General features: G+C 28.6%; 1 protein-coding gene across 1 annotated transcript in view; it reads left to right on the top strand.

Moving 5' to 3' along the window:
- Window positions 1-14,811, top strand: part of LOC105621074 (vasoactive intestinal polypeptide receptor 2-like) — a 24,128-nt gene that overhangs the window by 3,911 nt on the left and 5,406 nt on the right. The window contains exons 2-6 of the mRNA XM_012202545.1: window positions 4,720-4,810; window positions 8,660-8,766; window positions 9,874-10,032; window positions 11,433-11,527; window positions 11,875-12,224. Of these exons, the coding sequence (XP_012057935.1) occupies window positions 4,720-4,810; window positions 8,660-8,766; window positions 9,874-10,032; window positions 11,433-11,527; window positions 11,875-12,224 (802 nt within the window). The remainder of the gene's footprint in view (window positions 1-4,719; window positions 4,811-8,659; window positions 8,767-9,873; window positions 10,033-11,432; window positions 11,528-11,874; window positions 12,225-14,811) is intronic.

The raw sequence follows: 14,811 nt of genomic DNA, 5'->3' as shown, positions 1-14,811 counted from the left end.
CTCTCTCTCTCTCTCTCTCTCTCTCTCTCTCTCTCTTTCTTTCTCTTCTTTTCTCTCTTTTTAAAAAGCTTTTGTTCAGAGAAAGATGTCACTAACATTTCTCATTTTGTTTTTATTCTTTTAATAGTTTTTATTCTTTTAATCTTGTAATTAGTTTGTAAGTTGGAATGAACGTTATAATAGTAGATAATTCAAAATCACCAAGTACATTTGTGCTATTTTAAAAGACTAGGCAAACGCGACATTATGTATGCGATGTGTAGCGCGATATATGTGTTGTGCTTCATACAAGATATTGCTTTATGCTACACTGAGAAAATTGCTGTGACACGATATAAAAATTTTTGTGCAATATATTGTAAAAATATTTTGTACCGCGAATTTGTTAAAATAAATCCTCGAAAAACATTTCGAGAATGTTCTCATGCTTTTCCAAGAATATTCTCATATCTTTAGTTAAAATTTCAATAATTTTTATCTATATATATATATAGAAAATTTATCGGATTTTAATAATAAACCTACTATATATATAATATACGGATTATATAAAGCTATTTAGCTATTAGATATTTGAGCTAAATTGAACGTCAGAAGAACAATATTTTACTTATGGGAGATTTGCCACCAAGTATCAGCAATCGCCGTTGTAGATAACTGTCGTATTCCAAACTCGACTTTGCGCTGACAAGTGTTCTCTCAGCAAGAAAAGCTCAAGTTCGAACTCAAGCGAAATCTAGGTCCAATAGGATGATTAACCTTCCCTTGAATGATCATTCATTTAACCGGAGCACTACACTTGTCAATATATGACCCTTTACGTCATATGTATTACGGAAAGATATATGAGGATCCATCTCCACCCACTTGTAAGTTATATGCGAGAACAGTAGGAGTTCATCTTTTCCGAGACAGCGTCGCATTTTGTCTTTGTTGTGATTGAACATTTTCTTTAAAAAGACACATCGAATGGTAATAAATGAAGAAATTTAATTTTTGTAATAGCGACATAGGAATAGAAGAGAAATGTGATTTAAAATACAATTTTATAAAAGCATTATTGAAAAGTAAAAATATATTCTGCAAAATATGTAAAATGAATATTTTTCAAGGAAACTTTAGAACACTAAATTTTGTAAAAATTTTGATATAAGAAACTCAAGAAAGAATTGACAGCAGATATGTATACACATATAAGAATAAGTATTACAGAGAAAACTTATTAATTACATATCGATACCCTTGGATAATAAAGTCTTGTGAAACTTTTACGAAAGTTGGCACTTGTACCAGAGTTATCCCCGATCGTAGGGAATAAATTCGCTCGATATCAGAAATTTCCGCAATAAGAAGAAAAAGGAATGCTGTGGATTCTTAGCGCGTTTCAAGGTGTTTATTACGAGTAAGTGGCAGAATAATCGAGCGCGCATTTTATGAGATCTCTGTACGACAGTCAACATGCGGTACATAAGAGAAAGTCGGAGAAAAATAAACAATTTTAGCCATCGCAATGGGGAAGACGGTAGGAGAAGGAATGTGCAGCGAACTATGAAACCATTTAGAAGGCTTCCGGATGGATTTCTGCAAGTTATGCGCTTGAAAGAAATAATCGCAAATAGCTATAAATCGCTTTTACGTATTTTATCACTTTCCATTTTTTTTTATGGAAGCTAGAGTCACATAAAGTTGCTCAGAACGATGTGGACATTCGTGATATTAATAATATTTATAATACACTAATAAATTTAATACAATATATTTGTAATATTAATGTAACATAATGATGTCAACTTTTGTTTAAACAAGCTGTTGTTATGCTTTATTGCGTTATGCTTAATTGAGAATAATAATAATATTAATAAGTTTGATCTCAAATAAGTTAATATTATAATGTATAAATTATTCGCAAATATTATATTCGTAGGAAATGTTGTGCAATTTAGTGGTTATAATTTATGTATGTAACGATTGTCGTTTTGCATATTAATTCATAACTTTAACATTTATACTGAGCAAACAGATTCGATTATTGATTGCTGGCAGTAATTCTTAACTTTGTTTTATCCTAAAAAGTCAATTCATAAAAAAATTATCAATGTAATAAGGATTCCTGAATATAAATGTTTACCGTAGTAATACAATCAGGAATGTCGTCAGACAGAATTGTCGAGGCGACAGCAAGACGACGAAAAGAAATATATAAAATAAATAATATGATAAAAGAAAGTAGAATGGAGGCATCATAAATGTAAAATAGAAAAGGATTTTGTGTATTCATATCGCAATGTCTCTGATATTTTATTGGAACAGTAGAATAATGTATAAAATAATTTAGTGGTAGCTTACAAAAATATAAAAACATGCTAAAATAAATGTGTAATATGTAAATTATTGTAATATAATTTTAAATAATTTTATTTAAATGATTATTGAAAAATAATTTGTTAGATATTATCTAAAAAATCATAGTCTCTTTTTTATTTAAACTAAATTCAATGTGAAAGAGAAATATTTATATAACACAATATTCTTTAAGTCAATAAATTGTTAGTAACACAACTTTTTTTTAAAGAGCTTTTTTATACAATACTGATATTTGCTAATTTTGATCAAGAAATAGTTTTTAATTTATTACTATTTAACAGACATATAATTTCTAACAATAATTTGTAATTCATAACATAATTAATCCATTTAGTTTAGATTTATGTATATTTAGTTTAGATTTATATCGTGATCCAAATGACGATTACAATTCAGAAAGAACTGAAATAAAAAAAAATATCATAGCGTGAGATAGAACGTACGGACAATATGTGTATTTATTTTATTCCTAAATGTCATTATATATAAATCATTAAAGAATTAAAGTGATAATAAAGAGTCAAAATAATTAATACTTTCAGAATGTATTCCAAATTTTATATCAATCGCATTCAGCAGAATATTTATTTTGCAACTAAATGGTTAAAAGCTTGCTCCGCTGATCGACGATGTAATCCAATCAGTGAAAAAAGAAACTTCCAACAGTTACAAAATAAAATTCTGCTAAATGCGACCAATTATTTTCTAATTGCACTAAATTTTTTTTATTTAATCTTAGAATATAAGTATACATATTCCTCTTAAAAATAAAGAAAGTAGAAGAGAAAAGCACAAGAGGTAATAAAGTAATTTTATCTTATAAGGGAAAGTTCCATCAATTCTTTTTTACTTAAATTTGCCACAATTTAATTAATGCTCTGCCTCTTTTTAATTGTTTATAGGGCTATAATAGGAGAAAAAATTTAATTAATGCTAATTAATTTTGTATCCTCTCTGCAAAAAAGTATAAAACGAAAAATGATAGGAAAGTAATTTTCTTCATAAACCTAACAACGAAATCTATTGCCGAAACAAAAATTTTTTTTATTTCGCGAAACGGCGATAAATACTTTTGAATATATGCTTCAAAAAATAAATGGAGAATATCATTTGAAGCCTTTAGTTTTGACATATATTTTTCTTCCTCGTTATGAGAAAATGAATGGAATTTCTCAAATTCCGTAACGGGAGTAACAAAAGAGAAAAAAAAGCTATTAAAACGAGCATGGCAGAAGATATCGGTTTTACCGAGTTAAAAATCACAAAGGTGTTCATTCAGAGTGAGCTTTTCGCTTTTCGCTTACGCGTGGAAACTGACGTGAGTTAACGTGTCTCGTGCATTTTCACATTCCCAGTGCGTTTTCACATTTCAATATGCCGATTCAATACGCATCGATAGGCAAATTAAATACGGAGACTCGAAATATTTGTGCGACTGTATCTCGATTTAAAGCAAAATTGTTTTATTTAACTTGGCTTTATTTAATGAATTTTGTACCTAAAATGTATAAAAAAAAAGAGAAAACGTTTCATAAATATTGTACAAAAAAATTAATGATACCTATATATTAAGTATTTTATGTATATTTAGCCAAGACAAAATGCTGAGAAAAATCTATTTATATCCTCTGGTTCAGTTAAACAGATGGATATGAAAATATAATCGAGTGAAATTAATGCACAATATTTATTGTAAATAAATAAGAAAATCTTTGGACTGAACTGAAATTGCTATAAACTTGCTTTAATTACAATATTACTTTAACTCTATCCCTTTTAGCTATAATTTCGTACTTGTGTCAATAATTCTGTCACATAGATGATCCCATACGTACACGTTATCGTCTTAAATATGATGTACGATCCTTCATAATTTATTAGAACTTCGACTTTCTCTCAAAATGTTGTTTCCCCGAACGAGACCATATTGAAAATTTAAGAGATATGATTTACAATTAGATTTATGGAAAAGCAAGCAGAGCTAAGCACTTGTATTTTGTTATATTCCATTTTTACTGTTTTCCCTCTACATTTATGTCACGAAATAATTGCTAAATCGTTTACAATCCCTACAATAAACACATTTTATGTGAATTGTAATGTGGTTGCACTACTTATCGCATTGACAAATCAATTTAACTCACAATGATTTCATTAATATTAACATTAAAAAATTGAAATTCCAAAACAATATTAATATATTATTAATAACATAAATACATAAACAGAGTGGTTGCAATTACCTTCATTTCTTTTATTTTTTTTTATTTCTGCGACATAAATTCTCGCGTAGCGTAGAATTATCAGAGTTACTCTATTGTATATTAATCTATATTTACATCGAATCCGTTTCAGAGGAATGATGTCATCGACCAAATGAAGTTGATGGACGACAGATTGAAATCGGAAGCCAAGCGTTGCAATCTTGGAAATAAATTGGAGTTAGGTGAGCAGAATAAAATAATATTTCAACGAAACGCACGAGAAAGATCGTCGCGAGTCGAATGCTATTGATATTTCAAACGAGAATGATTGCGATATGCGGTATGATTTCCATTATAAAAGAGTGTTTCTAGTAGTAACACATGCTCGAATGATCTTAAATCCGACGCCTGCTGCGAATCTCACTCGCCGACTGCTTCATATCATCTTTATATACATCTTTCATACAGAAAGCTTTTGTCACGTGTCTGTTCTACTTGTGTCTGCCTCTGTATTGCGTGAAAATTACAATTGCTCGTTATATATCGTCGTTTTAATTAATACTGTTGTATTAGTCATTGAATACAATAGGCAAAGTATTGGCCATTTAATTATACTGGAAATGCGAGGGTAAAGGTGACAATCACAAACTATGAATAATTATAATTTGTAATAGGATCGTAAATAATTTCTTCACTATTTAGAAGCGCTACATATTAATAATAATATGTATATTTTTTTTTCTTACGGACTTTGTGAGTTTAAATATTATTATTACTCGCATTATATTAACATCATTTGAACACTCTTATTACGTGTAATGACGGCTCCGAAATTTGGAGATCTTTTATTTTTCTACTTTTATCGTATATAACGAGAGAGAATTTGATTTCTTGCTTCTACACGAAATAATTTCGTGCAGAGGAAAGCGAAATAATTTGCGGTACTCTTTGAAAGTATCGCGCGACTCCGATAATCAGTATTGGCGACAGTAAACAATTGCAAATCAACAGGTTATAAACTTGCATGATACGCCACGAGAAGATTGAAAGATGATGCACACAACGCACACGGACTAATGTTAACCGCGCGCTCTCGCACGTGTCGCAGCACACATTTCGCGTTTCTGCGCGTGTACACACGCGCGTGAGTAAACGGTAGCCATAGAATGTCTGTGGAGCAATTAACGTCGCAATTAATCTCGCATCGTGATGCTAGCCTGTTCATCAGCTTGAAATCAAACGCAAAGCTAACGTGCCACCATTAATTACACAAGCGGCATTGTAAATCGAGAGTTTCATGAGTTTCATTTATTGTCCCGCCTTACAAAAGGAAGTTACACAACAAGTTGCTTAACACGCTAAATTCCATTGATGATTAAACTGTTTTATTAAACTTGAATCGTTGTATTAAGTCGTTTAAGTTATTTAAGATGGAATGTAATTAAACATTTAGAAAAGCCATCCATTCCACAGTCTATTCAAAGGAGAAGAATGCTTTAACTCGGGATTAATTAAAGTTAAAATGAAGATAATAGCAAAGAACTCTGATAAATTTTATTCTTTGCAATCATTATAAGAAGCAAAAAATTTAAACACAGCTTGACAAAATAAAGACTTTTAATATTTAAGTATACAGTAACCATTAAATATACAGTAGTTTACAATTATATAACAGAGTTAGAAATATTTTTCATAATTCCATTATTTTATATAATTCGGTTTTACCATTGTGCGTAATTTATGCATAATTAATATTGCATAATTATCATTATGTTCTTTTAAACACATTGAACCATAAGTTTTTTTTTTTAATTTTAATAATTATATGAAGTCTCGTGAATTTTTCTATAAGTTTTTTTAATATGTTTCGTTTCAGTTTTATTTTTGTACACATAATTTGTGGAGAGTCCATATTTTAAATGAGATATTCGCAATAAACTAAAAAAATCGTTGAATGTAGAAAAAGAACAAATTCAATTTTTTTTAAATAAACTTTTCTCTTGTTAATTTTAAAATGAGTAAATACACTTTTATTGCAAATAGGGCATTTGTCTCAGAGGACTTAAAATATATATTAGAAATGAGTAATGAGTATAAAGAAGGTATGAATCTAGGACTTACAAGGTTCAATATTTGAAAATGGAATATTACATCAGAATGTAAAAGCTTTTTTAATGACATTCTCTAATGGCCAACGATTAAATCAGGAGAGATATTGTGATAGTCAGAGTTTTAATTACAGTGTTTTTGAAATTGTTTCGTGTAATCTCATATTATTTAACATAAAGAGAAATAATTATTATGTAATTTAAAAAAAGATATAATTTAAAATAAATAAAATATCCATTATAGCTTACTATAAAATTTTTAATTTTTTAGATGCAGAAAGGATGTAAATTTAAATTTGAAATTAAAATTTTTTTTATTTAATAAACAAGCATTTCAAAAATGAAAAAGTATCATTAAATGTCATATTTAAATTTCCAAAAGTAATTTTGTTGGATTTTCCTAGAATTCAAATTAAAACAGCTCTACATAAATAATGAAAAATTTGATAAAAAATTTTTAATACATTTTTCCAAATGTTATTAAGCTTAAAATATAATTTTGTCACTTAGTTTAGTTTGAAAAAGTTTGAAAAGAAAATAGTTTATTTGAAAAAGATACAAGATTATGAATATCGAAAAAGCAAGAATGCTCATTTAAAGATGTTACGTTACATTTTTTTAAGTACTAGAAAGAAGGCATAAAAGAAATACATCATTATTAAGTTTTAAGCTACTTTATGCCTTTACGAAATTATGCCCAAATTGACGAATCTGCTTGTGCAAACCTTGTTAGTTCGAATAATATTTGGCTCTGATCAAAAAACAGTACTTTCAAAAGAGTTTATATGCTTTCCTTCTCGCTTTTTGAATGTACAATCTATTGATGTATATCTACTTTCATTAATATTAATATATTCAATTGTAATATTTTTCTCTCACATCCTCAACAAAGCTATTATTATATATAGCACGCAAGGAAAATACATTGGGCATAATTTTCAGTTATTTATACTGAATATGCCGATATAATGTCGAATATATTGTTTCAAGTAAATAAGCTTATACTGCTTTGTGCATTTCGCATACAGAATCGTGAACGCATAATACCTAACGTATAGAGATACGACTAAATACAATTCCATGCGGACCTCCAAAACTTAATGGACTTCCATTCCTATAAGCTGCGTCAATGCTGAAAGACCGGTTTTCCGGAGGACGCCGGTCGAATTTCGCACTTGACTTTGAACGGCGAACAATATCCTGCACGATTGCTCGGCGGTTCACGTATTATTCTCGTCATCGCTTATGACAATGGCTGAACGCTCAACACGTTTAATAATAATGCAACGGGATATATGTATAATCGGATCTGTGTATTGCGACTCTCATCGTGCGTTGAGGGGTCAGATCTATTATTTCCATTCCATAGCTATATAATACCGGATCATACCACCAGAAATTCATGCGAATTGACATGAATATTCATATGTACGTTTATGAATATGGTCTATAAACGCTCTACAGATACATAAAGAATTTTTTTGTAAAAAAAGAAGTTTTTGTAAAAAACATCTACGTAATATCTTTTCGATTTGTAATTAAAAATTTGTCATAAACGGGATTGTATAAGTCCCAAAAAAGTAAAAACGTTAAGAGCGTTTTCAACTATATTTTTCTCGCATATTCATATATATATATATATATATATATATATATAAATATATAATGATGCATTATCATATACATACATGCATGTAATGCACTGAAGAAAAATTACCAAATCTCAACGTATTTTTTTAAATAGTGTTAATTATAAATAAACATTTACTTACAGTGAATAAATATTTACTCAATAAAAAATGGAAGTTAAATTAAATTGATAATTGTTGTATCAAATAAATATATGTTTACATTTAGTAAATATTTACTTAGAATTATTCAAACAAATATTTATTAAAATTTAATTTTTTTTTCAGTCTAATAATTTTCTGCTCCAGATAGCGTCGTTATTTTCGTGCTAATGTTTTGATGCAATCTCTTCAGGCTGGTGTCCCGAGATTTGGGACGGGATACTATGTTGGAATTCGACGGCACCTGGGCAACTGGCCGTTCAGCAGTGCGCCTCTTACATCATGGGTTTCGACGCTCGCGTATGTAATCAAGATCATGTTAAAAATTTAGCTGAATTGATCCATATAAATTCTCCGGAAATTACTTCGCGCTTGTTTCGAACAATGAAATTTTATTCAATAGAATAACGCTATCAGAACGAATTAATATCAAGATTCATAGATCCGCAAGAAACTCAATTAGATTAATTTTCCGATTTAATAACGTCGCTTTTTGATGTAAGATTCTCGCAAATAGACGAGATAAAATCTATTCTTTAAATCCAATGATTGAAAAGTCTCCCACACTGTTCAGCGACGTGTCCGACTCCTCGACGAATTCGAACTCTATTCTTTCTCAGGCAGAATTTCGATAAATCATCTCATTTTATGACTTTCCTGCTCACGTTTGAATACCTTTGCGGATGAGTCGTATTATAAAATTCTACTTCAAACAAAATTGATTTGAAATGTAATTTAAAAATTTCTGTTCTCCTCCTCCTATACTGAGAAAAAAAAGTAGTTTACGTCAACTATAATTGACAAGTAAATTTAACTACAACTAGTTTTACAAAATAATAAGAATTTAAAAAAGTAGTACTGAATATTATAAAAATATAATATAGCATTAAAAAATATGGTACTCAGTAATACTACTTTAGTTCTTATTACTTTATAAAATTAATTGTAAATATTTAAATTTTAGAGTTGTCAACTTATAGTCGTCACATTGAAAGAACGATTATGTTGAAATGTCTAAAATTTTAGCTAGATACAAATCTAAAAACAATTTTGCTGGAATATCAAAATATGCAGGACGAAAATTGATTACTAGACTATTAAAACATTTTGCAGCATTGCTCATACATTTCTATAAAATTATTTTGATGGTCCAACAAAATTATTTTTATATCTGCATAGTTAAATTTTTCAATACTTCAGCCAAATCGATCTTTCCGTGTAAATTTTTTTTTCCTATCAGTGCAGTATACTGTCTCATAGATAAAAAAAAAAGAAGTGGTATATTTCGATTATTTTTCTTAAGAAAATCACGCGAGAGTATCGAGTATTTTTCTTAAAAAATAATTATCATCGAATTGATGGAAGAGTGAAAGATGAAAGATAGATAAAAGGCAGTACGTCTTTCAGGCATTCGCTTCGAAGCAATGCATGCTAAATGGCGAATGGTATTGGAACATCAAAACCGACAGCTTCTGGACCAACTTTAGCCAGTGCTATCAAGAGCCGTTAGTCACCGTCTTGATGAACATGTCGAATGTAGAAACAAACAACGCTACTCTTATTAAGGTAAAGAAATAAAAGACACTAAATTATTCGTCGCGATAAAAATGTAGACGAGGACAAATAAATTTGGAACAATAAAACCTTCTGCCGAGTTTCGGCGACATCGCCATGCAGAAAATAGCGGAGATGAAAAGATCGATTGGAATCACACGGCGACATGACGTCAGTTGCTCTACTCACGAGGAAATGAGAGCTATAAACTACATTCTATCCAATGGGAAGGGGATACATTGTGACGTTTTGCACTGTTCATGAGAACTCCGAGACGTTGCTGTGGAGTTAATTTCCAGTCTTGGACGATAATGAACCGAGCGAGAGAGCAAATGAGCCAATAGTTACGTCATAACGATGTTATCGAAGAGGTTGAGAAAGTAGTGAAAAAAATTTTCTAGACCTTTGTGCTTAATTTTTAAGATCAAGTGATATTTACATATACCGTGTAATGTTATCAGTGAGACGCCAACTATAAAAAAATTAAAATGGATTCTGTTTCTTTAATAATCTGTCTTTTAACACCTTTTCAATTTATAACGATCAGTGTTTGATAATAAAATAGAAAATAACTTCCAGTCCGAATAATTTCCAGTCAAAATTTTAGAGACGTTTACTAAAATTGCTCCGTAATTCAAAGGATTCAATAATTAATTCACTTGGAGCAAATTGACAGCTTTAATACAAATTTAATACAAATTTTATCATAATTTAATGTGAACACACACGATGAAAACGCATTATTATTACTTAACGAGTGAATATAGAATGACTATATAAGAACATAGAGAAGCTTTCGTAAAGCGACGACAAGATAACATAATAGAAAATGATCTTCTTGAAGATTATAAAGTTTAAGCATTATAGATGAAAGGGAACAAGGAATGCCGTCAATGTATACATCCCTTGTGAAATTTAATACTAATATTGGCCAATTTTATTTTCAGTATTAAAAGTATTGTTAACAATGTTTCTAATATTCAAAATAAATTATTAATTGATCATTAATATTAAATTTCTATATAGGATGCAGTAGAAATTTATTGTAAAGAATTAAGAAACATTTACGACAACTATAAATTAAACCCAATTCCAAATTTTTAATTTATTTTTCTCGTACAGATCATATGATGATATTATTTTAGAAAGCTTTATTAAAGTTATCAACAAATTAATTAGAATAAAAGTCACACTTAATAATTTAACGTCAACTTTAAAAATTATTTATATTTTTAATCAATAACAATGTTTCATAGAAATTTACTCTATTTTAAATTATTTTTAAACCATAGATAATAATTTTATAATCAATTACGAATGCATGCGTTGTCATTTTATTAATTTATTAATTACATTTGTGAATAAATTAATAATTGATTATTTCTCATTTAGAAAGTAATTGCATGTTATAGAAATTTCTACCGGTCGTGAAGACCATCTCGAAACTAGGCTACTCTATTTCGCTGTTCACTCTCATCATTGCGTTTTGCATTTTGGCCACCATCAAGTAAGTATATTCATGTAAATACAATTTCAACACATAATTGCAAAATAAGGCGCCTCGCTTTTAGCATTTTTTATTTTTTTAAACATAATTTTTTATATTATTAGCCGTCTGTCAAAGCGTTTTATCACATATATTTCCCTTATATTTTCAATACTCCGCATTGTAGAGCAAAAAGTTTGACATCGGGGCTGCCTCTGAAAGAGCAATAAATTTTAACATTTATTTACGCTGATATAACGGGATTTTCTCATTAAACACTTTCATTTCAAAGTCGGATTATGTCTCATGGCGCCGCATAAAATCTTGCACTTCCTAATTGAAACGTAATTCGCGTTGCCACGTTCAAGTTTGTCTCCCATCGGACGTAGGAAATTACGATGTCCTCGGAATATATTGCACATGCACCTATTCGTCTCGTTCGTGATGCGAGCATTCATGGCGCTACTGAAGGACATGCTTTTCGTGTCCGGCCTCGGAGTGGCAGATGCCGTGATCAAAGTCACTGAGGGTTACTGGCTACTCGATGAAAAGGAAAGCAATTGGCAATGCAAGACATTCACCAGTTTGTGGCAATACTTCATCCTAGCAAATTACTCCTGGATCCTGATGGAGGGTATATATCTGCACAATCTGGTCTTTCTGGCGCTCTTCACTGACGCCAACTCTAGCATTGTATACTACGTCATTTTCGGATGGGGTAAGTAGTAGGATTACTCTTAGGATTACTCATTGTCAATCAGAAAGATTTACGAAGTTCCAATCACATTAGTTGTAAACTTACATTATCCTACTTTACATTTTACATTAGTTCTAGTTTACTTTGTGCTTTTTAATTTTTAACTACTTTATTATCTTTAAAATTTTATGTGTTATATTAAGAAACTAAGAGGAAACTTTTAAACGAACTTAAAAAAACAAACTTTTTACTTCTTTATTAAGAATTTAATCTAAAACTTAATCAAGACTTATCAAGATTAAAAGGCTGTTTTATTTTCATCAAGATGAATCAATAAATTATTCTTGTTATTTAATTATTTTATTAATTTGTAGTAAGTATTTGGCAAAATTTATTTTCGATGTGACTTACTGAGTCAGCTACAACTTAATCAGCCATATCGAAAATAAATTTTGTCAAATATTTGCTACAAATTTTGTCGACAAAAAAAGCACTATTTGAAGCAAATTCTGTTATATTCAATACTGTTAATATTGATAGCAGATATATAACAAAATCTGCTGATATAACATGAGAACAGATTGTCAGACAAATTATTTTCTTGTTCTGCAAAACTTGTTGACAATTTAATAGCAAATTGATGGCAACAACCAAAATCAAAGCCGACTTAATGTTTAATCTAGTTTTTGCCGCTAATTGCTTGTCTAATTTACACAGATTTTTGCTATCAAAACACAAACTTGTTACAAACTGATACAGATAACATAGGATTTGTCACCAATTCTGAGCGAGTTTGATGCCAAACTTGACGATAATTTATTAATTTGCTTACTGGAAAGTTAATAGTGTTTGTTTTTAGTCAATTTTTACATAATTTATTCTTTTCATTTCTATACTTTTTGATGCATTTAACAACATAATTGAAAAATAATTTAAAATTTTACTAATAGAAATCGTAAAATGAAATAAGAGAAAAAGAAAACATAAATTTGCTATGTACCGGTGCAGATTCTATTGATTCTTTGACTGTCTTTGACAGTAAAGAACACAGGATTCTCTGGAGGGATATGTAGAGAATCCCTCAATTTTTAGAAATTCTCAAAGAAAAAAATTCTCTAGAAAATCACGACGGTTCTCTACATGAAACATGACATTATATGATTGTGAAAATCATTGAATGTTATGTAATATAAGAAGTGTGTTAGGTAAACAATAATACACAACAATAATAGCACAATTTCATTTTTAAATGTTTTTTATGTGTTTTTTATACATATTTTGTTCCTAACTATTACATATTACTTTCTCATTTTATTTTTAATTTCTGTTCAACTGGCTTTATAATTTTATTGCTAAACTCGTTCAATATGACTATGAATTTTACGTTTTTATAAAAAAGAATTTGTGCTTTTTTTACGCTCTTGACTATCCTTGGCTATCCACTTGCCCTTCAGATTTGATCTGAATTTCCAATCACGGTGAAAAATTAGGAACGACATATTGGAATAATGATTTTTTTTATCCCACGAGCATGGAATTTAAGAAATATTCAATAAAATCGGCTTGAAATGTAGCAAAAAATTTTTTATTTGTAACTATATCTATATTAAGTATTAAATATATTATAAATTTTTGCGCAAAAATTATCACACCGTATTTTCATTTGTCAACTTGATTGCAAATTATATTTTTCCCATCTATTTTCCTCAAATCTATCTTAATTATTTTAAGCATCTTTTTCTAAAAAAGGGATTCAAATATTTTCCTTCGATTTTAATAATCTTTTAATATATTGTGTATGTGTTTTATAGTCGTAAATAAGATACACGTAATTTTTTATATGCTCTATCGCACTTTGAAAGATTGAAACACCTTTGGAAGAAAGGTTTTTTTTCTTTCAAAGCGAATATCGACGCAACCATAAGAGATAGAAAAAATGTTTGAAATAAAAGTTGAGTCAAAAGTTGTTTCAAGGATATTTTATATACTGTTATTGTGTTATATATTTAAAAAATGTTATATAGATAAAATAGTTTTTATTTATAAAAAATAAAAATTTTTTTAAATTTAATATTGTTTCATTTAAAAAACTTTTTTCGATATAATTATTAAATACTCTTAAAATCATTCAACTTTTATTTCAAACATTTTGTTCTATCTCAGTTTTTACGATATTCAGAAGAAAAAATCATTTTTTTTTATAAAAAATACTTTACTCTTTAAAAGTGCAATAAGGCACATATAAAAAAAATATGTCTTTTATTTTGTATTTTCAATAAAGTAACATATTAAAAGTTTATCAAAATTGTAATTCATTTTTTTTAAATGCAATAAGACACATATAAAAATAAATATGTGTCTTATTTTTATCTACAAAATAACACATTAAAAATTCATTAAAATCAGAGGACATTGAATCTCTTCCTTTGTTGTAAGTTTTAATTATAAATATATCTGTATTAATTATAAATATTTCTGTAATATTATTTAACATGTTAAAACGAATATTAATATAAAAGANAATAATATATATATATATTATTATTATATTATTATTATTATTATTATTTATTTAATATATATATATATATATTATATATATATATAT

This window comes from Atta cephalotes (genome assembly GCF_000143395.1).
Source record: "Atta cephalotes unplaced genomic scaffold scaffold00032, whole genome shotgun sequence".
NCBI classification, from domain to species: Eukaryota; Metazoa; Arthropoda; class Insecta; order Hymenoptera; family Formicidae; genus Atta; species Atta cephalotes.
Note: the sequence above shows the minus strand (reverse complement) of the source record. Positions and strands in the feature narration are given on the sequence as shown.